Genomic DNA, 24564 nt, shown 5'->3' with positions numbered 1-24564 from the left:
AACCTGCATTGGCGAATCTCGCAGCGCCGCAGGGAAGAGATGGGAACATAGAATGGAGTATAATGGTCATGTAGCTGCGCTGCGCCGTGCACGGTCATCAGAAGAGCCTACTTCAACTCACACCTCACTTGGGAGCCTCCCTTCTGTTCCGTCCGCGGATGAACGGTCGAATGACCTCTTCTTCGCAACCATTGTCGACGACACCCGAGATCCTCGTCATCTTGTGTTAACGTCACGATCAAACATGCAGCCAGAGCCGTCGGCGTTGCCGTCTGAGCCTCTCGATGTGAAAGCCGTCCTTGCCAGCGTTTCTACTATTCGGGCGTCGTTTCCTCCTCGTCCCTCTGCCATCGACAAGCGAGAAGCAAATCACAAGACCACCGTCGCGGCCGCGCAGCTCTCTCGTATCGAGGAACAGCTGCAGGCATTGCGCATCTCCCTCGCGTCGCCTTCGAAGGACACTTTGCTCGATGCGGAGCGTACTTTCAGCGAGCTTCTCGAAGTCTTCGGCTCAATACGACGCACCACCTCTTCCCTTGAGCAGCGCAAAAAGTCCGTCGGCGACTATCTTGAGCGAGTTCAGGCTCGTATCTTTGAACTTCGGAATCTGTACCCGAAGGACATGGACTCCGAGCCGATGTTTCATGATGCCAGTAAGTCGCACGTCGTCATATCCCTCTGCGTATGCTGAACATATTGTAGGTAACCATTACGAAGTGCCCGCGGACCAGTACCACGTTGTGGCGCAGATTGCGATGTTTCTAGGGATATCCTTGAATGTCCTCGGGAAGTTGAGCCGCGCCGGGAGCGAATTCCTTCTCTGCGGCATGTCCCTCCTTGTCGGAGTATCGTTCGAGTCGTCTTCCTCGTCCTCATCCGATTTGACTCCCGAGCAAGAGAGTATCCTCGCCCAAATCCCTTGTACTCTCAAGGCAGCTCTAGAGCGATTCAATCTATCTGCTAAGACGACCACCTACGCCGCCTGCACCGAATGCCACTTCGTATACGACCCGATCGTCGATGTCCGCACTGGGGCTTACACATATCCGAAGCGATGTACGAATATCCCTAAACCGGGTGCGACGCAATGCGGAGAGCTCCTACTTGATCCCACGGAGGCAAGGCCCAAACGACCGTATGTCGTCCACGACTTCAACGACTACGTGAGCGGAGTGTTATCCTCGGAGATGAACGTGAGGTACCTGGAGGCCTCATGCAAGCGCGCCCTCGCCGCCATCAAGGACAATGCCCCTGTAGACGAAGTGTCTGATATCTATCAGGCCGAGTTCGTTCGGACTTTCATGCATGATGGGGAACGCAGAGTATTGTTCATCGACGGGAAGAACGAGTACCATCTCCTCTTCGCACTCCATGTAGACTCGTTCAACATCGAAGGATTACGACTGCGTGGGGCGACATCTTCCGCCACTGTCATCTCCATGGCCCCTCTCTTCCTTCCAGTCGAGATCCGCTACAAGGCAGAGAACATGTATCTTGCGGCCATCATCCCTGGTCCCTGCGAACCGTCCCTTGAAGCGCTCAACTACTATCTTCGCCCCATAATGGATGCGCTTGTGATCTCTTGGGAACGAGGAGTCTATCACTCTCGCGTTGCGACGAAGGCCGGCGGGTGTGTCTCTCGATCGGCGGTTGCTGCTGCGGTCATGGACCTGGTCGCTGCTCGCAAAACCTCCCAGCTTGCGTCTCATTCGGCTCACATATATTGCACTGTCTGCACTTGTTCTACTTTGAACACCCGGGGTCGTACGGACTACCAGAATTGGACACGCCGAGATCCGGCTGAAATGCGCAAACAGGCGGAGAGTTGGAGGGACGCTGCAAGCAACGCCGAACGAGAGAAGCTATTCCAGCTTCACGGAGTGCGATGGTCGGAGCTCTGGCGACTACCCTACTGGGACCCCACTCGTCAGCTCGTGGTGGACTCGATGCATTGCATCTTCGAAGGGCTCGTCCCATATCATTTCCGCGAGCTTCTCGGTCTTACTGCTGCTAACGCGAATGCGAGGGTTGAGTCACAACCAGCTTTTGCGCAGACGTTCGTCGCCGTCGACGTTGAGGCCAACGGCCAGCTGGATATCAAGGACGAGAGGAAGCTGTCGGACAAGGCGATCAAAGATGTTCAAGCCATCCATCGCGCTCTCTGTCTTCCTGTTGACGGCGATGCGGAGGCCGGCCTGAAGAAGCTCCACAAAGCACTCAGCGGGAAGAACCTGAAGGCCCTGCAATTTGTAGGCACCAGTCTCAACGTTCCGCATGCGAAGCCGAAGATGTACAGGAGTGATTGGGCTGACGGCTTAGTGGAATGGGTGAGTATACATCTGATCTCAATTGTACATTGTGGCCGGTGTTGATACTGGTTTCAGCGACGCCGCAAGCCTCTCTCTTCAAGCGGTCCGCCAGCTGAGAAGCTATCCACCCCCGAAGTTATCGCGCGGATTCAAGAAGTCATTCGGGATGCCGCAACTCCTTCCTGGTTGAGTTCTGTGCCCAAGAATTTCGGTGAGGCCAGGGCGGGTACACTCAAGGCCGACGAATGGCGAATCCTCTGCACAGTCTATCTCCCTCTTGCACTGGTTAGCTTGTGGGGATCAGGAGCAACGTATGCGGCGTCACGCGATGCCGAGTTCCTCCTTAAGGTCCTCGATAATACTATGATGCTCGTTTCCGCCGTCCTCGTTCTGTGCAAAAGAACGATGTCCAGCCGCCGAGCTCGGAAGTACCGCGAATACCTCGCCAGGTGGCTAGATGGAGTGCAAAAACTTCATCCAGAGCGGTACTCTGATCGCACCAACAACCACATGGCCTTCCACATCTTCGACTTCCTCAAGCTCTTCGGCCCCGTATATTCCTGGTGGTGCTTCCCTTTCGAGCGACTGATCGGACATCTACAACGGCTGCCGCATAATGACAAGTGCGGTGAGTATGAAGTGCTCTGTAATCTATCACCCACTGACAGCCACTCTTTGTTGGACAGGCGAAGCAGAGGCGACCATGCTCACTTCCTATCTGAGAGCTTCCAAGCTGCGAAGGTGGTTCCAGCGTCCGGATTGTCCGCCTGCCCTCCGTCAAGTCAAGTGCTTTTTCGACAAAGCGTTTGGGACCGGGAATTTTGTTCACTCAGAGGAGGCGCTTGAAGCTGAGGAGAACGTCGAGGTTTCCCGGCACCGCCCTCCAGTTCCCGAGGATCTCAAGAGTCTCTTGACATATGCCGAGTGCAAGAGGGTTATTGTTCTCGCCAGGTGCAAACATGACGGCTTCGTGTTCGCCAGATCGACTACACATCTTGGCAACAGCCTTGTTCGGTACTATGCGAAGGACAGAACTGCGCAGTACGGCTGTATCAAGTACATTTACAACGTCGACGGTCGCATCCAGCTAGTCGTGCAGCGGCACCTGCCCGCGAAAGGTGGAGACCCATTTGAGCGTTATGCGGACTTCCCGGCCACCGTCAAATCCCCCGAACTCTCTCCCCGCCTGGAATGTATCCCGCTCGGGCATGTCATTTGCCATTTTGCACGTTGGACAATGCCGTCCGGCGATGTCGCTGTAGTGCCGTTGTACAAGGTATGTAAGTTGTCCACCTCGCGCCAGAAACAGCCTCACAGGATGATTGATTACAGGACTAAGTATGTTTTGGTTATGATAGATTTTTGGTTCACGAGTCTGAGTCATGACTATGTCCACCTCGACGCGTATTGTCGACTCTAGAGGTGAGTGGACGGAATGATATGCGCGAATGTACCGCCAGTCGCTAGTTCTCGATGATGCCTTAACCGCAGGTGTCCACGAGCACTTTCTCCTCTGGCCGCTCTCGAAGAAGTCGACATCATCCACGCTAAGCTCAGTGGTCGAGCGAACGCAGGACCGACGCTCGTGATGCGCGGGGGCACCCCACGGACACGAACCTGCCGACGATCGGGGCGCCTCCGTGTCTTCTCCTGACCGCGCCCGTCGCCCTCCGCTCCTCGTTCCTCGCTATTCGCGCTGCGCTCAGCTGAAGACCTCTTGCCATCATGTTCTTTGCTCCCATCTTACGTTTGTCACGTCATTGGCGTTGTAGCCGATCTTCTCAGCGCTTTTACATTGCGTTACTGTACCTTTTCCTGACTTGTTCCTTGCGCTTGCCCGCCCTCCCACACGCCTAGGCCTTCTGCGCTTGGCTCGGGCAGGTCGCTGACCTAGCGACCCGTCTGGTTATATAGTCAGCAGCAGGTCCTTGGTCCTCCAGAGATTCGCGCACCTGCCATGAAAGCTCCCGTCGTCGCCGCTCCACCTCTCAACCCCCCTTCCGTCCTTGTGTTAGGCTACACTCGAGGGCGCGGCCTCGACCTCCTCCCGAACACGTACTGCATCACCCCCGTGTACACCAAGAAGATCGGCGTCGGGGATCGCCTGCGCATGCTGGTCCTCAATCGCGACGACAACTCCATCCTCTCCCAAATCACCGTGACCTTGACGGCAATCCGGCTTCGAGGAGCCGATGTAACAGAGTTTCGAGGCGAATGCGTCCAGCTCCCTCTTAACCTCGTCTACGTTCAGGCTCCTACGTACCACGCCCGCGTCAGCCGGTTCGCGCTCTGGGACCTTCTGCGGGGTCGGCTCTCACTTACCGACCCCATCCCCCGATGGCACAACTTTGAAGTGAACGTCGTTCACTTCCCGCTACCCACGCCGGTCAGCGACGAAGACTACTCGCCCAAGATCGAGGTGCGGGTTAGTGTCGACGCCTGCGTATCAGACAATTAGGGCAAGTGTAACACCGCTTTGTGGGTGAGTTTTGGCGTTCACCGAGGCTGTTGCCTCGGTACAGATAGTGCATGTGCTGATCATTCCGCAGGGCATACCCTCACGCTGGAGTCACATCCGGGCGAGCCGTCTACTAGATGCCTGCATTCAATCCACATCCCCGGCTGTTGCGGCAGTCCTCACGCTCAACCTTACGCCCCCCCTTCCTTTGGTTTTTCTTATCCTTCCTTCCCGGCAGGCCGGAGACGAGTGGTTCCGCACCGGAGGGCCCTACCGCGCGGTCGGCGGTCGAGAGCCTTCGCCCACCTTCCTCTTGCCTACCATATCTCGTCCACAGCTTCCCATACTGTCATGTACCCCTGCGCCCATGCTATGTATTGCTCGCCTCTGTCGCCTACAAAGTGTGAAGTCTACGCCACAAGATGCATAGCAGCGGGCGCGTTGAGATCTATGACGTGTGACCTATGTGTAGTAGTTGGTGTTGAGTCCCTCGGCAGAAAGCCAAACACGACAACGTACCTACGTGTGTTGTGCCATGCCTCCCGAATGCAGCCTGCACCGTCTCTGTGGAGACGATTCTTCGGGGCGCCCATCCTTCAATACGTCCACGTTTGTAATACGACGTGGTCAGACTATCGCCAAGCCTTTTTATAGCGTTCTCGCGACTGGTTGCACTATCGTCCTTGCGGAACGCGGTGGCGACGACGAGGAGATCCCGCGATCAACGCAGCGGAGATCGATAAGTTCGTATCATGCTAGAGGGCAGTCCTGGCGTTGGGAAGACCAGTCTCGTCACCGCTCTAGCCAACATGTGTGACCATCATCTGTGCCGTGCCAGCCTCTCCGACCAGACCGATCTTGTTGATCCGTTAGGCTCGGATCTGCCAGTCGAGGGAGGTGAACCAGGACAGTTTGCAAGGAAGGATGCGGAGTTCTGGCGCGCCCTGCAGGAGGGTTACTGGGTTCTCTTGGACGAGATGAACTTGGCACCACAGTCCGTTTGAAGGGGCGGAACGTCGTCCTCGACCATTGCGGCGCGGTCCGGAGCTCGGTCGATCCTTCGTTCGTCGCCCGTCCTTCCGCATTTTCGCGGCGCAGAATTCCCTTCATCAAGGTGGAGGTCGAAAAGGCTTGCCTAAGTCTTTCCTCGATCGTTTCACCCAGGTTCACGTCCACGAGATGTCATCCGCGGACTTACTCCTTATCTGTCGGAACCTCTTCCCGAACTATCCTCCCGCTCTCCTGAAGGAGATGATCGCATACATGAATGTATTGAATGAGGAGATCGTGGTCAAGCGGTCGTTTACCCGACAAGGGGCGCCTTGAGAGTTCAATCTTCGGGACGTCATCAGGTGGACCACACTGTTATGCGATTCCCATTCGCCTGCGCATCCGTCTCAGCACCTATCTTCCACCGTCCTCCAGCGGTTCGGGACACCGGAGGACCGCACCCATGCACGCAAGCTCTTCTCCGACATCTTCTCTGAGCAATACGACATCGATCGCCCTCCTATCACTGTCATCCCGTCCCATCTTCGGGTAGGACACCATCGTTCGAGGCGAACAGGCCGTCTTTCCACCTCCCGCAGCGGGTGTATTCTTCAAGAGTCCCAGTCACTCATCCCAAACACCGTGTGATATGTTACTCGCGCAGGTGAGTAGTGTACATATAAGTCGTCGACAACGCTCATATCACATCGTATGCGGCTGGAACTCTTGCGGTGTTTTCTTTGAATCGAATAACGCTGTCCCACCGCAATACCTCCGTCTGTACGCTGCGACGATCTCGGACTATGATGGCCATGCCTATGTGGAGTATCGGTCAGCACTCGGTCGTGCTAAGGGGTGTGATGAGGTTCGCCTTGAAAAGAAGGCAGCGGCGTCCTCCAATGGCCAATGCCACAAGCTCTCGCTCTCGCAGTTACTTTCCGCTCGCGAGAATCAAGAGCGGGGCGTGGCGCTCTGAGGGATTCTTTTGCGCCGTTCACGGGTTCCTCAGGAGGATGTCGGCTCATTACTGAGTACAGTCGTATCGCCGGATGGCGTCCAGCCATCGTATAGCGAATTCGACAACATTAATTACCTACAGCTTTCTCGCGCTGCTTTAGCCCTCTCTCAACCTCCACCCTCCACCCTCCATCTTCCATCCTCAATCCTCCATCCTACATCCTCCTACCCTCTCATCTCGCATCTTTACATCCTCACTGCGCCATCATCACTTCTCTGCACGAGCTCTCATGGCACGAACCGTCACTCGGCGATGCATCCCACCGAATCTCAGGGCTGAACGCCGCGGTATGTTGAACTTTGCCGTGCGCGAGAAGTACGTCTTCACGAGTTTTGAACAGCTGCATTCAAGAATGGCAAATGGCCGTCTGAGGAGGAGTACGAGGCGCTGTTCAACAAGATTTACAATGCCGGGTGCCGCTGGTACACGCGCAAGGTCCACCACAACTTTCGAAGTCGTCAGCGCAACAATACTCGCGCGCCCGCGCTTCCCTTGACTATGGGACGCGACTTAAATGAATCGCCCACGCCCGCGCCGATTGACGATCAACCCGCCGGCAGGCATACTATCGAAGTGGGTGGTTCCGGTATGGGCAACGACTCGGACGTACCGCCCATGTCCGCGGTCAACGACGACCACGCCACTGTGATCCCCACCACCGAATCCTCTCCTTCCGTTGCCGGTACCCTCGACGCTGCCGGAATCGCCGACATCATGCTCGCCTTGAACGGCTGTAGCCCAGCCATCCACGGAGAAATCCAAGGCGCGCAGAACCCGACCGCCGCGCACTTCAGGCAATGGGCCTCTAGTTCAAACGTGCCCGCCGTCGCGGTTTTTCGTCTTTGGGAGGTCATACATCCAATCGCCGAGTAGCTACATAGTGATGTACATGTAGGAACTTCACCGGCGCGCGCCCGAGTTGCGAAACAGTGCGCCGAGGGCGGGCGACGAGTGGGCGACGAGTGGGCACTGGACTACTATAATATCCTTTTCTATGACAACACTTTCAATAGAACCTGAAAAGCGAATTTCCGAGGTTCACGGGCTTCGATTTTCGCGAGTCCCGATAATGCCGGATATAATATGTTTTTTCCGTTCCCAGAAAAATCGAACTTTGGGACATTTTTCCATGCCACCTTGAAAAGGAAATTCTCCTATCCCCAGAATGGGTACCGAAAAGCGAACTTTTGGTAAACTTTCTAGGTTTCATTTTTGTGGCCCTTGTAAAAGCATACAGAATATGTATTTCTACTATCGCATTTTGTAACCATTTCTAGGGGACCGAAAATTTTCGAAGTCCCGGAGTGTGGCATATCCAGGCCCTTGCGCGCGGCCTTCTTGGCTTGGGCGTCAAGAAGGGCGATAGGGTGGGAGTGATCATGGGCAATAATAGGTGCGCGGAGACCCAGTGGGAAGGTAAGTTGCGGAGGAAGTAAGCTTACATTGCGAATAGTGCATATGCGTGCCTGCAGTGGGCGTGCGCCAGTATAGGTGCCATCCTCGTGACGCTGAACCCCGCGTATCGGCTGCCAGAACTGGTATGTATATTTTCGTGAACCTCCGCGAGCAATAACTGATCATGATGCATATGCGGGTAGCTCGGGACCCTAAACCTCGTTGGCGTGAGCCACCTCTTCGTGTCCCCGCGTATTCGCGCCTCCGCACATGTTCGCATGCTATGCGATGCATTCCCGGCACTCGCGAGCTCGTCTCCGGGCGATATTCAGGAGCCCGCGCTGCCCCACCTACGACATTTAGTCGTGGTAGACAACGTCGGAGTGCGCGACCAGTTCGAGCGTGAGATAGAGGGCGCAAAGCCTGCAGTGGACTTTCGTGAAGTCATGTTATGGAGGGAGGACACAGAAGAGCGTAGACGAGTGGAAGACATTGCAGCTGGGCTCGATGTGCACGATATAATCAACTTGCAGTTCACAAGGTATGTGATTTCAACAAGGGTCGTAGTGCCCTTGTATCGACACTCTCCTCTGTAGTGGGACCACCGGCTTGCCGAAGGCCGCATCTGTACGTGTTCGTTTCATTAAGTTCGCAGGCATACAAACCAACAGAATCACGCTTGCAGCTTACACACTACAACTTGCTCAACAACGCCCTGTCAATCGGTCGTTGCATGCACTTCACCCCGTCAGATATATTATGTAAGGACAGTATGCACTCGGCGATCCCTCCAAGTCTGACTTTGCGCCGCAGGCAACGTGCCACCTCTTTTTCATTGCATGGATAAGTCGATCTGGACCCGCACTGTGTTTCTCTCATGACTAACCTCGTTGCGCAACATACGCCTCGTTATAGGAAACCTTGCCGCTTGGACACATGGAGCATGCATCGTCTACGCATCCGAGGTATACGACCCCTCTGCGATTGTGGATGCTATCACTCAGGAGAGGTGCACCGCCCTCCACGGCGTGCCTACGCATCTGCTCGGCGTGCTCGGCGAAGCACAGAAGCGCAGAGAGGAGGGCAAGGTGGTCGACACTAGTTGCCTGCGGTATGTGCAACTTTTGTGTATCGCACAGAGGCTGCAAAGCTCTGATCACTGTGGGCTGCAGAACGGGCGTTGCTGCGGGATCTCCGGTCCCAATTGAGCTGATGAAGCAGCTTTCGCAAAAACTGCATTTGACAGAGCTGACAGTGGCCTACGGCATGAGTACGTGCGGTCCGTTCATCTTATTGCTGTTCCAAACTGACCTAACACTTTTCGCCCTAGCGGAATTCAGGTAGGCTTCCATACTCGCGTCGACCAAGTAGCTGTAATTAACCCAGCATCTTGCGAAGTCCCGTCGCGTTCCAGACCACGCCGGACGATCCCGTTGACAAACGTGAAGAGACGGTGGGCAGAATATTTCCTCACGCCAAGGCGAAGGTAGTAGATCCCGAAGGGCGGACCGTTCCGGTCGGTACGCCTGGGGAAGTCCTCGTCGCTGGGTATCTCTTGCAAAAAGGGTCAGTTTCTCGCGTGACATGCATACCGTAAAGGCACTGAATGATCTTTAAGGTACTATAACGACCCCGAGCAGACCGCCCTTGCGATGCAAGCGGACGAGGAAGGAGTTGTTTGGATGCGGTCAGGAGACGAAGGCATTATGGACGAAGAGGGGTACCTGAGGAGTGAGTCGAAGCTCCAACTTTATAGTTCCGACATCCGCTGACCCTCGCGCCCTCAGTCGTTGGACGGATCAAGGATATCATTATCCGCGGCGGAGAGGTGGGCGAGCCCGGTGGCTCTTGTCCTTTGCGTCTCGATGCTGAGCTCTCCACAGAACCTCTTCCCCGTACAGATCGAGAATCTCTTGACCGCCCAACCCCATATTCGCGAAGCGGTGGTGGTCTCCGTCCCCGATCCGAAGTACGGCGAAGTCGTGGGGGCATGGATTTCGCGCGAGCCACACATGGATCCCATCTCCAAGGACGCAGTTCGCCGTATCGTGGCAGAAGGAATGAATCCCCAGGTACGTGCTCGGAGTTCGGATCTCCTGTGTTCGGGACCGTGTGGGAACACGCGTTGTCGACGGGAAACGGAGTACCTCTCCATTGCTGCTATGGCAGTTACTGATCTTACCCAATCTGCTGCATTAGAACTCGCCGGCGTGGGTGTGGTTCATTGGGGAGGACGGAGTGCCGGAGGGATTCCCGAAGACGGCGAGCGGGAAGATACAGAAGCACATTTTGCGGGCCTGGTCTAAGGAACTAGCACAGAAGGGAGTTGGTCGTACGTCTTCTGACGGGCGATAGTCCTTGAATGTACGCGCGCGAGGCTTGGTAACGCCGTAATGGACGGCTGAGGTTCATCAAGCTAGATTCAGATTTCCAGTAGCAGCGTTCCAAACGTTATGCGGCACGAACAAGTAGCATTCAGAACAGTCAAGGAAGTGATATTAGTTCAAATTGGTTCGCTGAAGGTGATAAGAGGCCAATATTCAAATTCGGTGTGGCGAGAGACGGAGTTGTTGGTGGTCGCGACAAGACAATAAGCTGAGGCCGAGCCAATTAGCGCCCAATTCGCTCTTCCTCGAACCACCACCACCGTATGCACAGGCTCTCATTCCGAATCGCAAACATCTTTCAGACACGCGGGATTCCTCAAGCAAAAGTCACAATCCACAGACAAATTACAGCAGCGCAAATGTCCACCAATACGTCACCTAGCGCTACGCGGGCTTTTCCTCCGCTCTACAAATCTTCCGGGGTTGCCTCTGAGGACAGACTCGCTTTTTTCCACATCTTGGAAAGGCTCAAGGTATGCTATGCCCTCTGTGAGTATCCTTTGTGCACGTTCACACTCAACGACGTCAAAGACACAGAAGAGGACGGGATGGGTGGATCACAACGTACGAAGATACCGCATTTCATGGCATGCAGTCGCTGACGGACAGTTGTCCAGTAGGTTCCTTCACCCGAAAGGTCAGACCACTCCTGCGATAGTGCATTTTTCCCAATTAAATGCGACGACTTGCCGTCGTTAGCATCTCCGACCACATGTACCGCATGGCTGTCCTTGCGATGTGTACATCCGACTCCGACCTCGACGTCCCTAAGTAAATACGTCTATCAGGGGAATCGCGTTCCTTTTTGATGAGCGCGACATGTAGGTGTGTCATGATGGCGATAGTTCACGACCTAGCGGAGGCCCAGGGTACAGTACTTAACCGCTCGGGTTTGATTTTGAATGCTCACTTTCTCCAGTGGGAGACATCGCGCCACGCGAAGGCATCCCTAAGTCCGAGAAGCGACGTCTGGAAGCTGTGAGTGTATAGGAGCTTTTGAGGTCTTGTATACTGAACGCGAGCTCTAGGAAGCTATGCATAACTTCGTACACGAGATGCTGCACAACAGTCCTGCCGCTCAGCGAATTGAGGCGCTGTGGCAGGTATGCCCGGTCCGGCCCAACTTGCCATCTTCACTAACAGAAAGATACTTTCTCAGGAGTACGAAGTGGGTGAAAGCAAAGAGGCTAAATTCGTCAAGGGTACGCACACTTGAATTCTGATCTCACTTGTGGTGCGCAGTTCTGATGGACGCCGAAGACCTCGATAGGTTCGAGATGGCCTGTCAAGGTAGGTCATGACAGCTCGTTTGGGGTGCGTAACACTCATCAGCATCACTTGGTCTTCTAGCATCAGAGTATGAGCGCAACCATGGGATGCAGACTTTGCAGCCCTTCTTCGATAGCAGTCTTCCTCTTATCAGACATCCAGAAGTGCAGGGATGGGGACAGGCCCTCGCAACGGAACGGCAGCACTCGCAATCGAAACACGACGAAACGTCCTCTTCATAGAGCTACTCTACATTTTGGGTATACATCGACCAGACGGCGAAGCTTTTACAACAACAGGTCTTTGGGGCGAGCTCGAAATAACAGAATAACTTACACAGTCCGAGGTGGAGTGCCTACATCATGTCAATCCACATGCTGACCCGCTTCAGCGTATCGGTGCGCTCTGGCTCATGCCATGTGAACACGACGAAGTCGTGTACGGCATCGGGGGAGATGTCGGCGATGACCTTGACCCCGTCCGCTCGCATCATCTCGATGAGCGCCGTCGAGTCGTCCATCAGGCGTTCCGGTGCACCAGCGACGACGTACGTCTCCGGGAACCCTTGGAACAGACCCCCCTCCGATTTCACGTGCAGCGACACGGGCGAGAGGTAACGGTTCGTCCGCGCCACCTCGAAGTCCATCGGCCCAAGGAGGGAGACGACCGCGTACTCCTCGAAGAGCTCTCCGGGCTTCAGCTGGAAGATGTCGGTCGTTGCGCTGAGCGTGGCAGACGAAGTCGGGCCATGACGGGACATCGACAGGTCCAGCCACGGGGACACCGCGAGAATGTGCCCTGGCGGCGGAAGACTCGGGATAGGGTTTTCGATGAGGTACCGCGCAAGTCCGATGGCGAGGTTCCCACCCGCGGAATCCCCGGCGACAGTGATGTTCTGCGGCTCGAAGCCCGCCTCCTGGACGAGGTAGCGGTATCCCGCGATCGTGTCAAGGAGTGCGGTGGGGAAGGGGTTCGCGACCGGGTTGGGCGCAGACGAGGTCAGTCGGTAGTCGATGGCGAACGTGCGGTCGAGCGAGTGTGAGTGCTTCAGGATTCCACGCGTGAAGTTCGCCGTGACGTCTGACGGGTTTGCAGTGCCGATCTATAGAGAAAGAAAGGGCGTCGTCAGATCAGACGCGTCGAGGGGAGCGCAGCGGCGCAGCTTACGCGGAACCCGCCGCCGTGCATGTGCAGCACCGTCTTCTCGCCCGGCTTCGCCCTGGGCCCGGTCCAGGGCGCGCCCTGCTTGAGCAGCCAGTAGCCTGCTATGCGGGCGGGCTCTGCGCCAGTGATCTCGGCGACGCGGCGGACCTCGCCGCAGAGCAGCTTGTCGGGAAGCGGTGCGACCCAAGTGAACTTCGCGTCTGTCAGCTCGCTATCGGCCACCTCGACTACTGGGGCAGGTTGGCCACGGACGTCGACCTTGAGCGTCCAGAGCTCCTGCAGCGTGCGCACGATGAGACTGCGTCCGAGCGTCCAGGCGGTGCGCGGCCTCCGCGAGCGCGGGAGGTAGTTGAGGGTCCATACGGGGAGTTTGATGAGGAGAAGAATGAGTGTGAAGAGAAGGAGGTAGATGGCCTTCAATGGCTGGTACTCGAGAATGTTGGTCATCGCTCGGTGTCGATCTGGAGGTCTGCCTGTCTGCGGAAGGCGGGGTAGGAGGAGACGGGGTCAGGTATCGTTCCTTCTCTCAGCTCCCCCCGGGGCTTTTGATCCTACCGCTGATCACGGCATACGGAGTATGGCACACGGAGAACACTCCTGCATTCGCAGGACTCGTTGGCAGAACGCGCGCAAACCCCTTCGACAGTGCACATTCCAATGCAATGGCGCTATAGATAGATCAGTTGTAGAAGACGCGGTTCTGATGATAGATGGTGGAGGAGTCCACGTCAGATGATGGCTCCTTAGAGGGTGGGTAAGTAGATACCACGGCCAGGGGTGGCACCATCCTAATCCTTTCACTCCGCTCAGCTTCGCGCCCACAGTTGCATATGTAATGCATGTAATGCATGTGCGCACCGGAGACCGCGCTGGCAGCAACCCGGCGCCAAGACGCCATACTGCCTGGCGTGACGGGGAACCCAAACACGAGCTACGAACGCGCAGTGGACTTTGCTCTGGTGGAACGTCCACGGTGGAAAATCTCGAAAACGGCGAACGCGCTGGCGATTGCAACCGCGGAAGCAGAAGCACTCGTCGGTGGGGCCGGGAGCATTGATGACCTCCGTTCGCCTGGTAACCCAGGCACGGCGTTCCAGAAGCCCTCCAGCAGTTAACACAGTCGGGCCCGAACACGGCACGCTCATTGAGCAAAATTTGGCAATTCAATCCTCGACATGCGGTACCCTCCCGCGGCGTTCTCATCTCTTCAGCCCGCCCCGCCGCCGCCGGGGGAGAGGTCACCGACGTTCCGTGCGTATGTACATCTGTCTTGTAAATCCAATGTCGAGCAGGAAAATCATACGCTGATGTGTGCCTGCAGCAGCGCGACGGCCTCCCTGGAGCGCGGCACGATCGTGCACATGAAAGGTGCTGGGCGGCTACTCGGTCCATGGCCCACGGAGGACGGAAGGCGGGACGGAGGGAACGGAGGTATTGGTGAGCACTTCGCACTTCTAGCTGCAGATACGCTCGCGCGATGCGCACCTCGTATAACCCGAAACGAACTCCGCAGGGGGCGTGACCTCGCGCCCCGCGCTGTCCACGGGCTTGCGGACGTCGAAGAGCGCAATGATGTGCGCGATAGCGAGCCAAACGCTCGCGGACGCAAATGCTTGGCCTGGGCAGACCCTGCGCAGGGTAAATGAATGTCACATGAGATACAGGTAGGGCGCAGCTACGGAGGGCGCGAGAGCTCACCTGCGCCCGAAACCGAAGATGAAGCTGCTGGGGAGGAGCTTCCCGCTGGCCTCGCCGCCGAGGTGGCGCTCGGGGCGGAACTCCTCAGGCTCCGGGTAGTAGCGCGTATCGCGGGACATGGCCCTGCGCAAGAGCGGTCAGCCGACGTTCACTGCTGCGCTGGGAGAACATGCGCGACGACTTGCCAGACGTTGGGGATCACCATGCAGCCTCCTGGGATGTCGTACTCGCGGTAGCGGTCGTCCTCCGTGTTGCGGTGGGGTACACCTGTAGGGACGTTGAGCACGGGAACATGTTTAGATCGCGCGCGTGTGCTCACCCAAGGGCAACGCGGGCTTCCAACTGCGACGGGAGTGAATAGTGTGAGATGTGTCTCACCTCTGCGCCAGGAAACACACGCTTACCGGAAAACCTCTTCTAGCAGCGCATCGAGATATGGCAGCGACTCGCGGTCGCTGAAGTCCGGAAGCCGCTCGCGGCCGACGACTCTATCTATCTCTTCTTGGGCTTTCTTGTACACGTCGGTGTTCCTTACCATGGCGAGGAAGAACACGGCCAGGGTTCCGCGGCTCGTCTCGACTCCAGCTACGCGCAAGCAGAGCACTTAGGTGAGCCGTCCGGTCTAAGGGACATCTGGCTATGTAATACTCACCTCCATAGACATTGAACGCAACGTACTTGATGTCATGCGCCTCAGCAGGCGTGGGCGCCTCGCCGTGTTCTTCCAGCACCGTGGTCATGATGCACGGAGCTACTGTTCCCGCCGCCTAGTGCGCGATGGTGAGCATTGTCGGGGTAAGTCGAAGGCATGGGGCGGAGAGCGCACCATTGCAGACACGACCGCGTCGTAGCCCTTGTTCAGCCATTCCCTAATTTGGCCGCGGACGATCAGAGAGTGTTTCTTGAAGCGTATGCCTGGAGTCCACGCGGGTATGTGCCGTACTATGTTCGGGCGCTCAGCTTCTCGAAGTATAGGACTCAGCAGGTCATGACTCACGCCACGGCAGGAAGTCGACGGGGACAGCGCCCGGCCTCCCCGCTTCGTTCGCGCCGATTATAGCGCGATCGGCGAGGCGGACCAGCTCGTCATCGAGGGACTTGACGGGCATGCCGTACGCGATCTCCAGTAGTATGGAGGCGAGGTAGCTAACACGATCCAAGAGCCAATTTGTCAGTATCAAGACACGGACAGGCAACGGAGCGCGCACGTACAGGTGGACGTGGTCGGTGAACTTCTCTGGCTGCTGGTACAGATTCTGCATGAAGTTCAGCACCTCCCGGCGCTGGATGTGTCGGTAGCCCTCGAGCGTGGACTTCTTGCCCATAAAATCCGCCATCCACCGCCGGTGCTTTCGGTACAGGTCGCCATACGGGAGGCTGCCTAAAGTGCTCGCCTCAATCCTGTTTCGGTCACAATACAGTAAGTGAGATGTCCACGTGCGAGCTGATGGATAACTTGCATTTCATTCTGCATCACCATCCGAGGTCGGTCGGAGTAGTTGGCGCTGCGCTTGTCCAAAAGCTCCGCCGCGACCTCTATGGTGTTCAGCATGATGATCCTGGTTCCGAACACCCTGTAGAACACCACATCGCCTGTATGGGACGTCTCCGGTGTTAGCTATCGAGGGAGCTCTGGATGACATTCTAACACCAACCGTATTGCTTGGACCATTTGAACAAGGTTCGTTCAAGCTCGGAGAACGAGACAGGAAGCTGATGGGCGTTCCCCAGAACAGGAAGGCCTTTTGGGCCAGGAGGAAGAGCACGCTGTTCACCCCGGAACAGACAAAGGACAAGGAGCAAAAGCACAGCGACAGCGGCAGCAGATAGCCAGGAGACTGGAAGGTGAGTAAACATCACGTCAAAGCGATACGTGGCGGGGACCATCGTCGCTGGGATATCGTGTCATGGATGGGCTGTCCTATATAAAACGACGAGAAAGCTGGAGGAGCTGGATTCGGCGTCCTAGGCCCCGGGGTGTGCCAGCCTGAGGCCCGGCCGCTGGCGTGGAGGGCACCGGAATTCTAATGGCTGATCATCGCGCACCACAGAACTTCCCGGATAAGTGACAGCGACATAACTTTGGCAGAGAGTGACAAAGGCAGTCTGAGTGGTAGGACGCTCGAGGCGAGCGCACATCTCGGTGGCGGCCGATAGACCACCCCATTGGGCAGCTGCCACGTGTGCGCCCGCAACCAAGCACAAGTACCGACGCCTTCCGATGAGTCGACACATCATGCGGCCGACTGGACTTCTTGCTCGTTGTATGTATTATTTCTGGCGACCATGGCAGACAGCAGATCGTTCGGCTTGCTCAAAATTTCCATGTTTGTCTACATGTGGAGCGCACCCGGCCAGCGGCGCAGTGCTTCTCTCCACCTCATCATGTCCGGACTATTCTCAGATCGAAGTGAGCGCCGCGGAAGAGCCAGCGCCGCAGGAACGCCGCTATCCGAGTCCAATGGTGCGAAGGGACTGCCCTAGGCGATGCAGCCAAGCTGACTTCTCAAATCTGCCCGCAGTGAATATCTCCATATGTATCGATCGTCTCCCGCGAGCCCATATGTTGACATCGAAAAAAGCACTACGTATACTACGTATGCTTCTCCCGCACCCCCGAAGTCTGAGGGCTCCTTCTGCTTGAACCGCCTGGGGCCTACCAGTGAGGTACCGACGGAGCTTCCTCCGATAACGGAGAGTTCGCAGCATCAAGCAGAACGAATGCTGCCGTGTTCACATGCGAATGATTGACCGAGAGCGGCGGTGCGCGTCTTTTCGGGCGCGAATACACCGCTGTCAGCGCTGGCCATATTGATCTTCCAGAGGTCTTTCACCCTTGTAATCAGGAGAGAGCCCATAATATCCTCCGGCGGCCTCTCACTAGTTGCTTCTTCAAAGCTGCTTCTTGCACTTCGCTTGGACCCTCCGCCACGGTACGGTCAACACGCCGGTGCTACTTTAAAAGACAACTCGTCCTGAAGGCACCGTGCCAGCACAGAAGTCTCAACCTGAAGCTAAGTTGGTCCGAGATAACCCCATAAATTGACGCAGGCAATCCACAACCCTCATACACCCAAGTGTTTGCTTCGACACCATGCGGCCGCCTAGGGTTATCCTCCCTCACAAACGGGTTGTTCTCACCAAGCAGCCGCTGTACAAGCTCAACAAGAACGACCTGCTCATCAACTTTACCGTGAGTGCCATCGAAGCCACGTCCCACGCTACCCGTAGCTCACGGTCTCGCCAGGGTGACTTTGCGTTCGCGGTTCCCGCAAAGCTAGACGTCTCTCGCCTCGCCTCCGCCCTATCGCGCACCCTCGCCTCCTTCCCACTCTTCTCTGGCCGCCTCGTCCGCGAACCAGAGTGGGCGGTCAGTCGTCTGTACATCTCCGCGCGCCTGCCCTGACGTTCTCGCCCTGTTACGTAGATATCGCTGGACCCGCAGCCGGTCCCGTTCTTCGTCCGAGAAGGTGCGGGACCATGGTGGCGCGAGCGCGAAGGCAATGCGGTCCTCCGCATCCAGCCGGGGCCGCCCATCGAGAAAATTAACCCGCTGCGGCTTCTCCGCGGCGAAGACCCCGCGCTGTTCAAGGCGACTGTGGAAACGAGCGCGGACTCGACGCTCGTCGGCATGTCGCACTCGCACATCGTAGGTACGACTGCACCCGTCTCTTCTCCTTCTCTCTCCGGTACCCCCACGCTCCCTACCCCGGACTGCCAAAGTTAGTGATGATGTGCTGATGAGATGTCGGCGCGCCTTCTCCGCAGCCGACCTCTCTGTCGCGATGCAGTTCATGCGGACGTGGTCGCAGAACTTCCTGCGCGACACACCCGAGCCCGCTCCCATCTACCGCAACTGCGACGATCTGCAGCCGCCCGCGGACGCTGAGCGCGCGCGGTACATCCGGTCGAAGGTCCCGGGGCTTCTGTATGACACCTTCCCGCTGGACGACATCCCGCCCTCCCTATTCAGCCCATTCCCCATCACGCGCGTGGACGTGCGTCTCAGCGGCGCCCAGGTCGCTGCCCTGCATGCGGCGCTCACGGGGCTCGTCGCGGGTGACTCGGGGCCGCGCTTGACTGCGCAGGATGCCCTTACCGCGTTCGTCGTCTCTGCTATCAGCGCGAGCGGGGAGCATCCGATAACCCAAATCCACAATGTGGTAAACGTGAGTACGCCGCGCGCCATCTGCCGACATCCTTCCTAACCTTCTCTTGCGTGTGTCTAGTGCAGGGGCATCGTCCCCGAGCTCGTCCCCCTCAACTCCGGGGCAAATGGCCTGATATACGCGACGACGGACCCCGTCGTGCCAGCTTCCCCACGCTCTCCCACTGAGACGTTCCTCGCGTACGCGCGCGCAATCCGCACGTCCATACGCGAGGCGCGCGACCCGCTGTACGTGCGCGACTTCCTCGCCATCTCCGGGGAAGCGTGGCACGGGCCCGCCGTCGCGAAGCGCGGGCACTACATCGCCCCCACCCCCGGGCAGATCATCATCAACTCAAGCTACAGGAGCAACTGGGGTGGGGCGCACTTCGGGTACCCCGGGCAGGTGTGCTGGCTGCAGCCGGACACGGTGCCGACGGACAACTACGTGCTCATGTACCCGTCGAACGCGGTCCCGACGGAGGAGGGCGTGTGGATCGCGGATGCTGGGGCGTGCGAGGTGGCGTTCAATGTGAGGAAGGGCCGGGAGGCTGCGTTTGAGGCTGCTTTGGGGGAGATTTGGGCTGATTTGGTGCCGGGCGGGGAGGGCGCGCCTCGCGTTCTTACTTATGTATGAAGGGCTGGAAGTGTTGTACATTATGCCAGGTATCATCATTCAGGGATTACAGACTACAGTTCCAAACACAGCGGAGGCCCATCACAGTACAAGTTCCAAGAGAGGCATACGAAGAGCAAGCAGGACAAAGTTCAAGCGACCATAGCAAGACAGCAGAACGTTTACATCTCGTCGATCCACTTCGCGATCCTCTTCAGGGTGTCCGTATGCTCCGGCTCGTGCCAGGTGAACACCACGAAGTCGTGTATCGCGTCCGGAGAGATATCCGACACGACCTTCACCCCCTCCTCCGTCATCTTCTCCACCATCGCGACCGAGTCGTCCAGCAGCCGCTCCGCCCCACCGGCCACAATGTACGTCTGCGGAAATCCCTTGAACACGCTCCCGTCCGGCCCAGGCTTCACATACAGCGACATCGGCGAGATGTACCTGTTCGTGCGGATCTCCTCGAAGTCGAGCGGACCCTGGTACCCACGCACGCCGTACAGCGCGAACGGGTCCTCGTCGCTCACCCCAAAGATATCGATCGGCCCGTTGAGCGTCTCCGACGTCCCCGGCCCGCGGCGCGACATGCACAAGTCGAGCCACGCCGACGCGGTGAGCAGCGCTCCAGGCGGCGGCAGCGCGGGGATCGGGTTGTCGATGAGATGGCGCGCGAGCGCGAGCACGAGGCTGCCCCCAGCTGAGTCCCCAACGACGATGACGTTCCGCGGCTCGAAGCCCGCGTCCTGCACGAGGAAGCGGTACGCGGCGAGCGTGTCGAGGAGCGCGGCGGGGAACGGATTCGCGGGCGCGAAGGGCGCGGCGTTGCAGAGGCGATACTCGACCGCGAAGGTGCGCTGCAGCGCGGTGGAGTGCTTCAGCAGCCCGCGCGTGAAGTTCGCTGTGATGTCGGACGGGTTCGCGCTGGAGATCTGCGGGAGCGCGCGCGGGGGAAGGATAAGCAGGATGACGGGGAGATGCGGCGGGGGCGGGACGTACGTGGAAGGCGCCGCCGTGCAGGTGCAGGACGGTCTTCTCGCCTGGCTGCGCCTTCAGGCCCTTCCAGGGCGTGTTCGCCTTGAGGAGCCAGAACCCACCAACTCTGGCGGGCTTGACCCCAGTGAGCTCAGCGATGCGGCGCACCTCGCCGACGAAGAGGTCGTCGGAGACGCCCTCGACCCAGGTGAACTTCGCGTCCTTGAGCTTGCTGTCCGGCACTGGCTCCTCACTGGGTGGCTTGTTCTCGGTCGTGAGGTCGACCTTGCAGGAGAACGCCTCCTGCGCGGCGCGCACGATGAGGGCGCGCTTGATGGACCATGAGCGGCGCGACCTGTTCGAGCGGGGGATGTACCAGACGGTCCAAGCGGGGATCTTGACGAGGAAGGAGAGCGTGAAGTAGGCGAGGTAGAGGCCCTTGAACGGTTGGCGGTTGAGGATGGGGCTGTCCCTCGCCATTGCGCTATTGCTGCCTGAGCCCGGGGTGGCGTGAGGAGACCTGGCGACTTAAGCTTCGGGGCGGGTACGTTCAAGCTGATCGCTTGCCTCAAGCAGGCATGTTGGTCCAGATGCTCAGTCAAGGTGAGAGTATACAGAATATAGCCCCCTGATTCCCGCTTCGCGGGGGCTCTGCGCGTGGCCGGGGTCACTGCGGGCACACGCTGTCTACTTGCGGTGCGATAAGTGTATAATTACGGCCAGGAACTGACCATGGAGGACGCGCCCGCGAACTTTGGAAGGCGTTTGGGAGGAAGATGGGATGTACAAATGCCGATCTGTGCTTGGGTAATTCGCCGCAGCCGGTCGGGGTGTCGGAGTCCGAAGCGGGGCTGTACACAACCACACACATTCTCTTCTTGCTATGCATGATGGTCTCCTCGAGTTCCTCAACAAGCTTCCCTCACGCTTACTCTGGTTTAAGTCTGCTTTGGGGAAGGACGTTTCCTGCAATGTTGCATCTCTGACGAGCCGTCGCTGTGGTCTAAGATTTGACAGGTCAAGGGAAAGCGCATTGCGATTCGCTCATTCTTATTTTTGAACACCGTACACCTCAGCCTCTGGAACCCAAGATACCAACCCTTGCTGTTCCAAGTGGTTTTACTACGAGCACAGGAAGATACTGAGCCACATATCTCTGATGGTTAGCGTCTTCGTTGGATGGAGCTTGACAGGACATCGCCCGGCTGGGTCAGCGGTCAAGTTGATTCATCGAAGTTACTTTTTAGCTCGAACGATGCGCGGCGAAGATCCTTTTTGAGCTAACCTATTCCTCATCGCAGACTCCAGAGATGAGCAGCTGACCCTCCGTCGCGACAACACCGTCGCGACTTCGAAGGTATCACCCTCGCCACTCAACTGATCATTGTACTTTCGAGGGTAGAAGGCTCGCACGTTTGCCGTCACTTGCTGACCAGACTGTAAAGTCAATCATGGCATTTATCCCCCTCATATATCGTCAAGCCATGCCCGACACTCGAACTCCCACTTGCTAGCGGCATGGCCATCGCGACGTTCCCCATCGACGAGGCCTATCTCATCGGAGACTGGCTAGAGTCGTTCATGTGGGGTAAGCACTCTTCTACATTTTCGGGATGCTGAACTATGATCTCATTAACATGCATACTATTACCAGGTGTATACACCATCATGTTCGTGATGACCATGTTCGCCATCTACAAAAAACGACTCAAGGAGGGCGGCGTTAACAAGTTCACAACAATCATGTTAATCCTCTTGTAAGTCGCTCATATACCTCGCACATGCATTCTGTGCCGACAAAGCTGCTGACTACGTACGCGGGCAGATATATCCTTGCCACTGCACACATCTCACTCTCCTTGACTCGTCTCATCCAAGGCTTCATCAAGTTACGCGATGTAATCGACCCGGTTGACTACTTCGCGAGCATCTTCATTCGACTGAACATGGCGAAGGACTACCTGTACATCACAAATGTTCGTGTCTCGCTCGCTGATTACGACTTCCGCCGTTTCACCGCCGTCTCACGCAGCTGTTTTTGGGAGATATGGTCATTGTCTGGAGGCTATACGTTGTGTATGGCAAGAACCCATACATAGCTGCCCTCCCTGTTCTTATGTGTTTCGCCGAGTTGTGTGCGTATATCTCCGTCGTCTCCGTGCAAGGATAATGACTAATATTACGCTGTCACTGGAATTCTAGCGGTCGGATATGCGTCTATCTCCTCGTGGCTTGCCCCCACGCAGAACTTCACCATCATGGCCCGGCTCGGGGCGGCGATGTACATCATGTCCCTCGTCGTAAATGTCCTCCTCACACTCGTCATCGTCGCCCGCATCTGGTAAGTCTGTGTGACCTAGCCAATGAACGTCTCCGAGTCGACGCTGACGCATGCTCCGGCCGCAGGTTCGTAACCAGGCGCACCCGGGAAGTCCTCAGCGTGTCCGGCGGGCAGTACACGCGCGTGCTGCTCCTGCTCATCGAGTCCGGCGCGTTCATCGCAGTCGCGAAGATCTCCGAGTTCGTCCTATACGAGCTCGAGCCCGACGACGGCCTCTCGGGCATGAACGCAATCGAGATCGTGTTCGAGTGCATGCCGCAGATCACGGTGCGTCGCGGCCCACGGTCGTCTTCTGCCCGCGCATGCTTCGCTTACGCTGTAATTACACCCTGGCAGGGCCTCGTGCCGACCTGCATCATCTACGCGGTCATTAACGGCTACACACATCAGGACAGTGATTATTCTGCGAAGTCGAAGTCGTCCATGGTGGTGTTCGCCACACCCGAGAGAGCTGTGGGTGGCACGGACTCCACGCTGTCTGTGGAGAGGCTTGCGTCTGATGAGGAAATGGGGGGCACCCCGCTCGTGAAACAGTATGAAGATGATCAAACTGTCGGAGAGAAGTGCAGGAGCTCACCGGTCAGGCTCGCTGCTTGATGCATCTGGGTACTTGGGACGCTTGCGTAGGATTGTTGATAAATTATTTATAGTTTGTATAAGAGCAGGTCTTCACTGGCCAAAAGAGATTATCTCTACATATTATTCACCGTATACCATGCTTGCATACTATGAAGGCACTCAAGCCGTAAGCGGTCGCGAAAGCGTTACGGTCTTCTACAGTCTCTTATTTGTTCGGAATTTGCTCTGAGCGAAATGCTAATCTCCCTCGCTCGATGATCGTTGCCAGAGCGGCCTGGGGGCACAGATGGGTTGCCTTTGGACCCGTATTCGGCGCCGAGGGCTTCGTGGCGTTAGGGTCTACGAGATCGCGTTCTTGTTGGGAAGATGGTGGCCGCAGGCGTTCGCAGCTTCACTGCTCTGGTACCATCAGCGCTGGTAGAATGGTTCGCATGGCACCCTTTTGCCACTTTGTCATGAAAGAGCCAAAAAGGGGCGGTACGGCGGTACGCCATGTATACTCCCGCGTGAGACCGACGCTCCTCCGGCCTCCATTTTTGTCGGCAGTACACAGGCTCGCGCATCCATGGTCTGCGCGCATGGTCGGAGCCACTGCGGGCACACGCTGTCAAGTTACGGCGCGATAAGTGAGTAATTAGGTTCAGAAACTGATCATGCGTAACTGGGGGTGCGTCTGGGACGCGGCGACGAACGTTCGAAGGCGTTTGGGCGAACGAAGGGATGCAGGTACTGGCAGTTGTATAGATGCCGGGCGGGGCTGCGCCTGGCTGCGCTCAGGTAATTCGCCGCCACCGGTCGGGGCTTCGGAGTCCGAACTGATCGCGCGGCATAAGCGGCGCCATACCCTTCCTTGCCGTCCGCCCACTCCCGCGACCAGTTAGATCTGTTCCTCTGCTTTGCCAGACTTGGGGCCTTTTCTATATGCTATTACCTGTTGTATCGATGGATTCTATGTCGCCACCACCGCTGTTCACCGGAATAGCCAACGCGCACATGAGAAGAATAATGCGGCAATATTCTCGGCTTGTCAAGTTGACATCGTGGGCTTTAGCACTTAGACATGGAAACTATCGGACCGTTGCTGCGTCTGGGGCCGCTGCGAGCTCAGACAGGTACCGACTCGTATATCACCGGTTGCATGTCTCCTTCGCCGGATCGTGATGTCTCCGTTGTTCGTATGCGGTACGAACCCAATGAAAGATCGAGCCTACACTG

At 57.2% G+C, this 24564-nt stretch overlaps 7 protein-coding genes across 7 annotated transcripts; 4 read left to right on the top strand and 3 right to left on the bottom strand.

Moving 5' to 3' along the window:
- The first annotated feature begins 1433 nt into the window (after positions 1–1433).
- Positions 1434–4969, top strand: TRAVEDRAFT_148483 (uncharacterized protein). Its single transcript, XM_008040470.1, has 5 exons — positions 1434–2327; positions 2385–2937; positions 2996–3585; positions 3642–4791; positions 4859–4969. The coding sequence occupies exons 1-4, from the start codon at positions 1440–1442 to the stop codon at positions 3645–3647; spliced, it is 2037 nt and encodes a 678-aa protein (XP_008038661.1). The 5' UTR covers positions 1434–1439; the 3' UTR covers positions 3648–4791; positions 4859–4969.
- A 2971-nt stretch (positions 4970–7940) lies between these two features.
- TRAVEDRAFT_37318 (acetyl-CoA synthetase-like protein) lies at positions 7941–10769 on the top strand (the record flags this gene model as incomplete). Its single annotated transcript, XM_008040053.1, has 14 exons — positions 7941–7965; positions 8081–8168; positions 8229–8313; positions 8374–8711; positions 8767–8797; positions 8856–8940; positions 9086–9281; positions 9343–9444; positions 9569–9736; positions 9789–9901; positions 9958–9998; positions 10054–10242; positions 10370–10502; positions 10693–10769. The coding sequence occupies 14 exons, from the start codon at positions 7941–7943 to the stop codon at positions 10767–10769; spliced, it is 1671 nt and encodes a 556-aa protein (XP_008038244.1).
- Positions 10770–10828: 59 nt separating this feature from the next.
- TRAVEDRAFT_167858 (HD domain-containing protein) lies at positions 10829–12150 on the top strand. The gene is made up of 10 exons (XM_008040469.1): positions 10829–11030; positions 11089–11121; positions 11178–11194; positions 11257–11328; positions 11383–11426; positions 11477–11535; positions 11586–11660; positions 11717–11759; positions 11818–11847; positions 11908–12150. The coding sequence occupies exons 1-10, from the start codon at positions 10917–10919 to the stop codon at positions 12066–12068; spliced, it is 648 nt and encodes a 215-aa protein (XP_008038660.1). The 5' UTR covers positions 10829–10916; the 3' UTR covers positions 12069–12150.
- A 31-nt stretch (positions 12151–12181) lies between these two features.
- TRAVEDRAFT_123074 (alpha/beta-hydrolase) lies at positions 12182–13437 on the bottom strand (the record flags this gene model as incomplete). The annotated part of the gene is made up of 2 exons (XM_008040468.1): positions 12182–12928; positions 12994–13437. 2 exons carry the CDS (start codon positions 13435–13437, stop codon positions 12182–12184), a joined length of 1191 nt encoding a protein of 396 aa, XP_008038659.1.
- Positions 13438–14287: 850 nt separating this feature from the next.
- Positions 14288–16545, bottom strand: TRAVEDRAFT_37315 (cytochrome P450; the record flags this gene model as incomplete). Its single annotated transcript, XM_008040052.1, has 12 exons — positions 14288–14369; positions 14476–14619; positions 14689–14811; positions 14874–14955; positions 15008–15030; positions 15093–15273; positions 15341–15455; positions 15515–15630; positions 15686–15834; positions 15901–16089; positions 16149–16281; positions 16344–16545. 12 exons carry the CDS (start codon positions 16543–16545, stop codon positions 14288–14290), a joined length of 1539 nt encoding a protein of 512 aa, XP_008038243.1.
- Positions 16546–18929: 2384 nt separating this feature from the next.
- TRAVEDRAFT_167853 (alpha/beta-hydrolase) lies at positions 18930–20909 on the bottom strand (the record flags this gene model as incomplete). Its single annotated transcript, XM_008040467.1, has 2 exons — positions 18930–20386; positions 20454–20909. The coding sequence occupies 2 exons, from the start codon at positions 20907–20909 to the stop codon at positions 19634–19636; spliced, it is 1209 nt and encodes a 402-aa protein (XP_008038658.1). The 3' UTR covers positions 18930–19633.
- A 1038-nt stretch (positions 20910–21947) lies between these two features.
- TRAVEDRAFT_20388 (uncharacterized protein) lies at positions 21948–23367 on the top strand (the record flags this gene model as incomplete). Its single annotated transcript, XM_008039904.1, has 7 exons — positions 21948–22017; positions 22084–22186; positions 22255–22405; positions 22462–22564; positions 22632–22770; positions 22836–23037; positions 23107–23367. The coding sequence occupies 7 exons, from the start codon at positions 21948–21950 to the stop codon at positions 23365–23367; spliced, it is 1029 nt and encodes a 342-aa protein (XP_008038095.1).
- Positions 23368–24564: the final 1197 nt, after the last annotated feature.

Source organism: Trametes versicolor, assembly GCF_000271585.1.
Source record: "Trametes versicolor FP-101664 SS1 unplaced genomic scaffold TRAVEscaffold_6, whole genome shotgun sequence".
In the NCBI taxonomy this organism is placed as follows: Eukaryota; Fungi; Basidiomycota; class Agaricomycetes; order Polyporales; family Polyporaceae; genus Trametes; species Trametes versicolor.
Note: the sequence above shows the minus strand (reverse complement) of the source record. Positions and strands in the feature narration are given on the sequence as shown.

What these genes read in the sequence shown, in the direction of transcription:
- TRAVEDRAFT_148483 (XM_008040470.1), top strand. Translation starts at nt 1,440, where the DNA reads ATGGCCCCTCTCTTCCTTCCAGTCGAGATCCGCTACAAGGCAGAGAAC. An exon ending in CTGACGGCTTAGTGGAATGG is followed by an intron (nt 2,328 to 2,384) that starts GTGAGTATACAT and finishes TACTGGTTTCAG; the next exon opens with CGACGCCGCAAGCCTCTCTC. An exon ending in GCCGCATAATGACAAGTGCG is followed by an intron (nt 2,938 to 2,995) that starts GTGAGTATGAAG and finishes TTTGTTGGACAG; the next exon opens with GCGAAGCAGAGGCGACCATG.
- TRAVEDRAFT_167858 (XM_008040469.1), top strand. Translation starts at nt 10,917, where the DNA reads ATGTCCACCAATACGTCACCTAGCGCTACGCGGGCTTTTCCTCCGCTC. An exon ending in TCCGACCTCGACGTCCCTAA is followed by an intron (nt 11,329 to 11,382) that starts GTAAATACGTCT and finishes CGCGACATGTAG; the next exon opens with GTGTGTCATGATGGCGATAG. An exon ending in GAATTGAGGCGCTGTGGCAG is followed by an intron (nt 11,661 to 11,716) that starts GTATGCCCGGTC and finishes ATACTTTCTCAG; the next exon opens with GAGTACGAAGTGGGTGAAAG.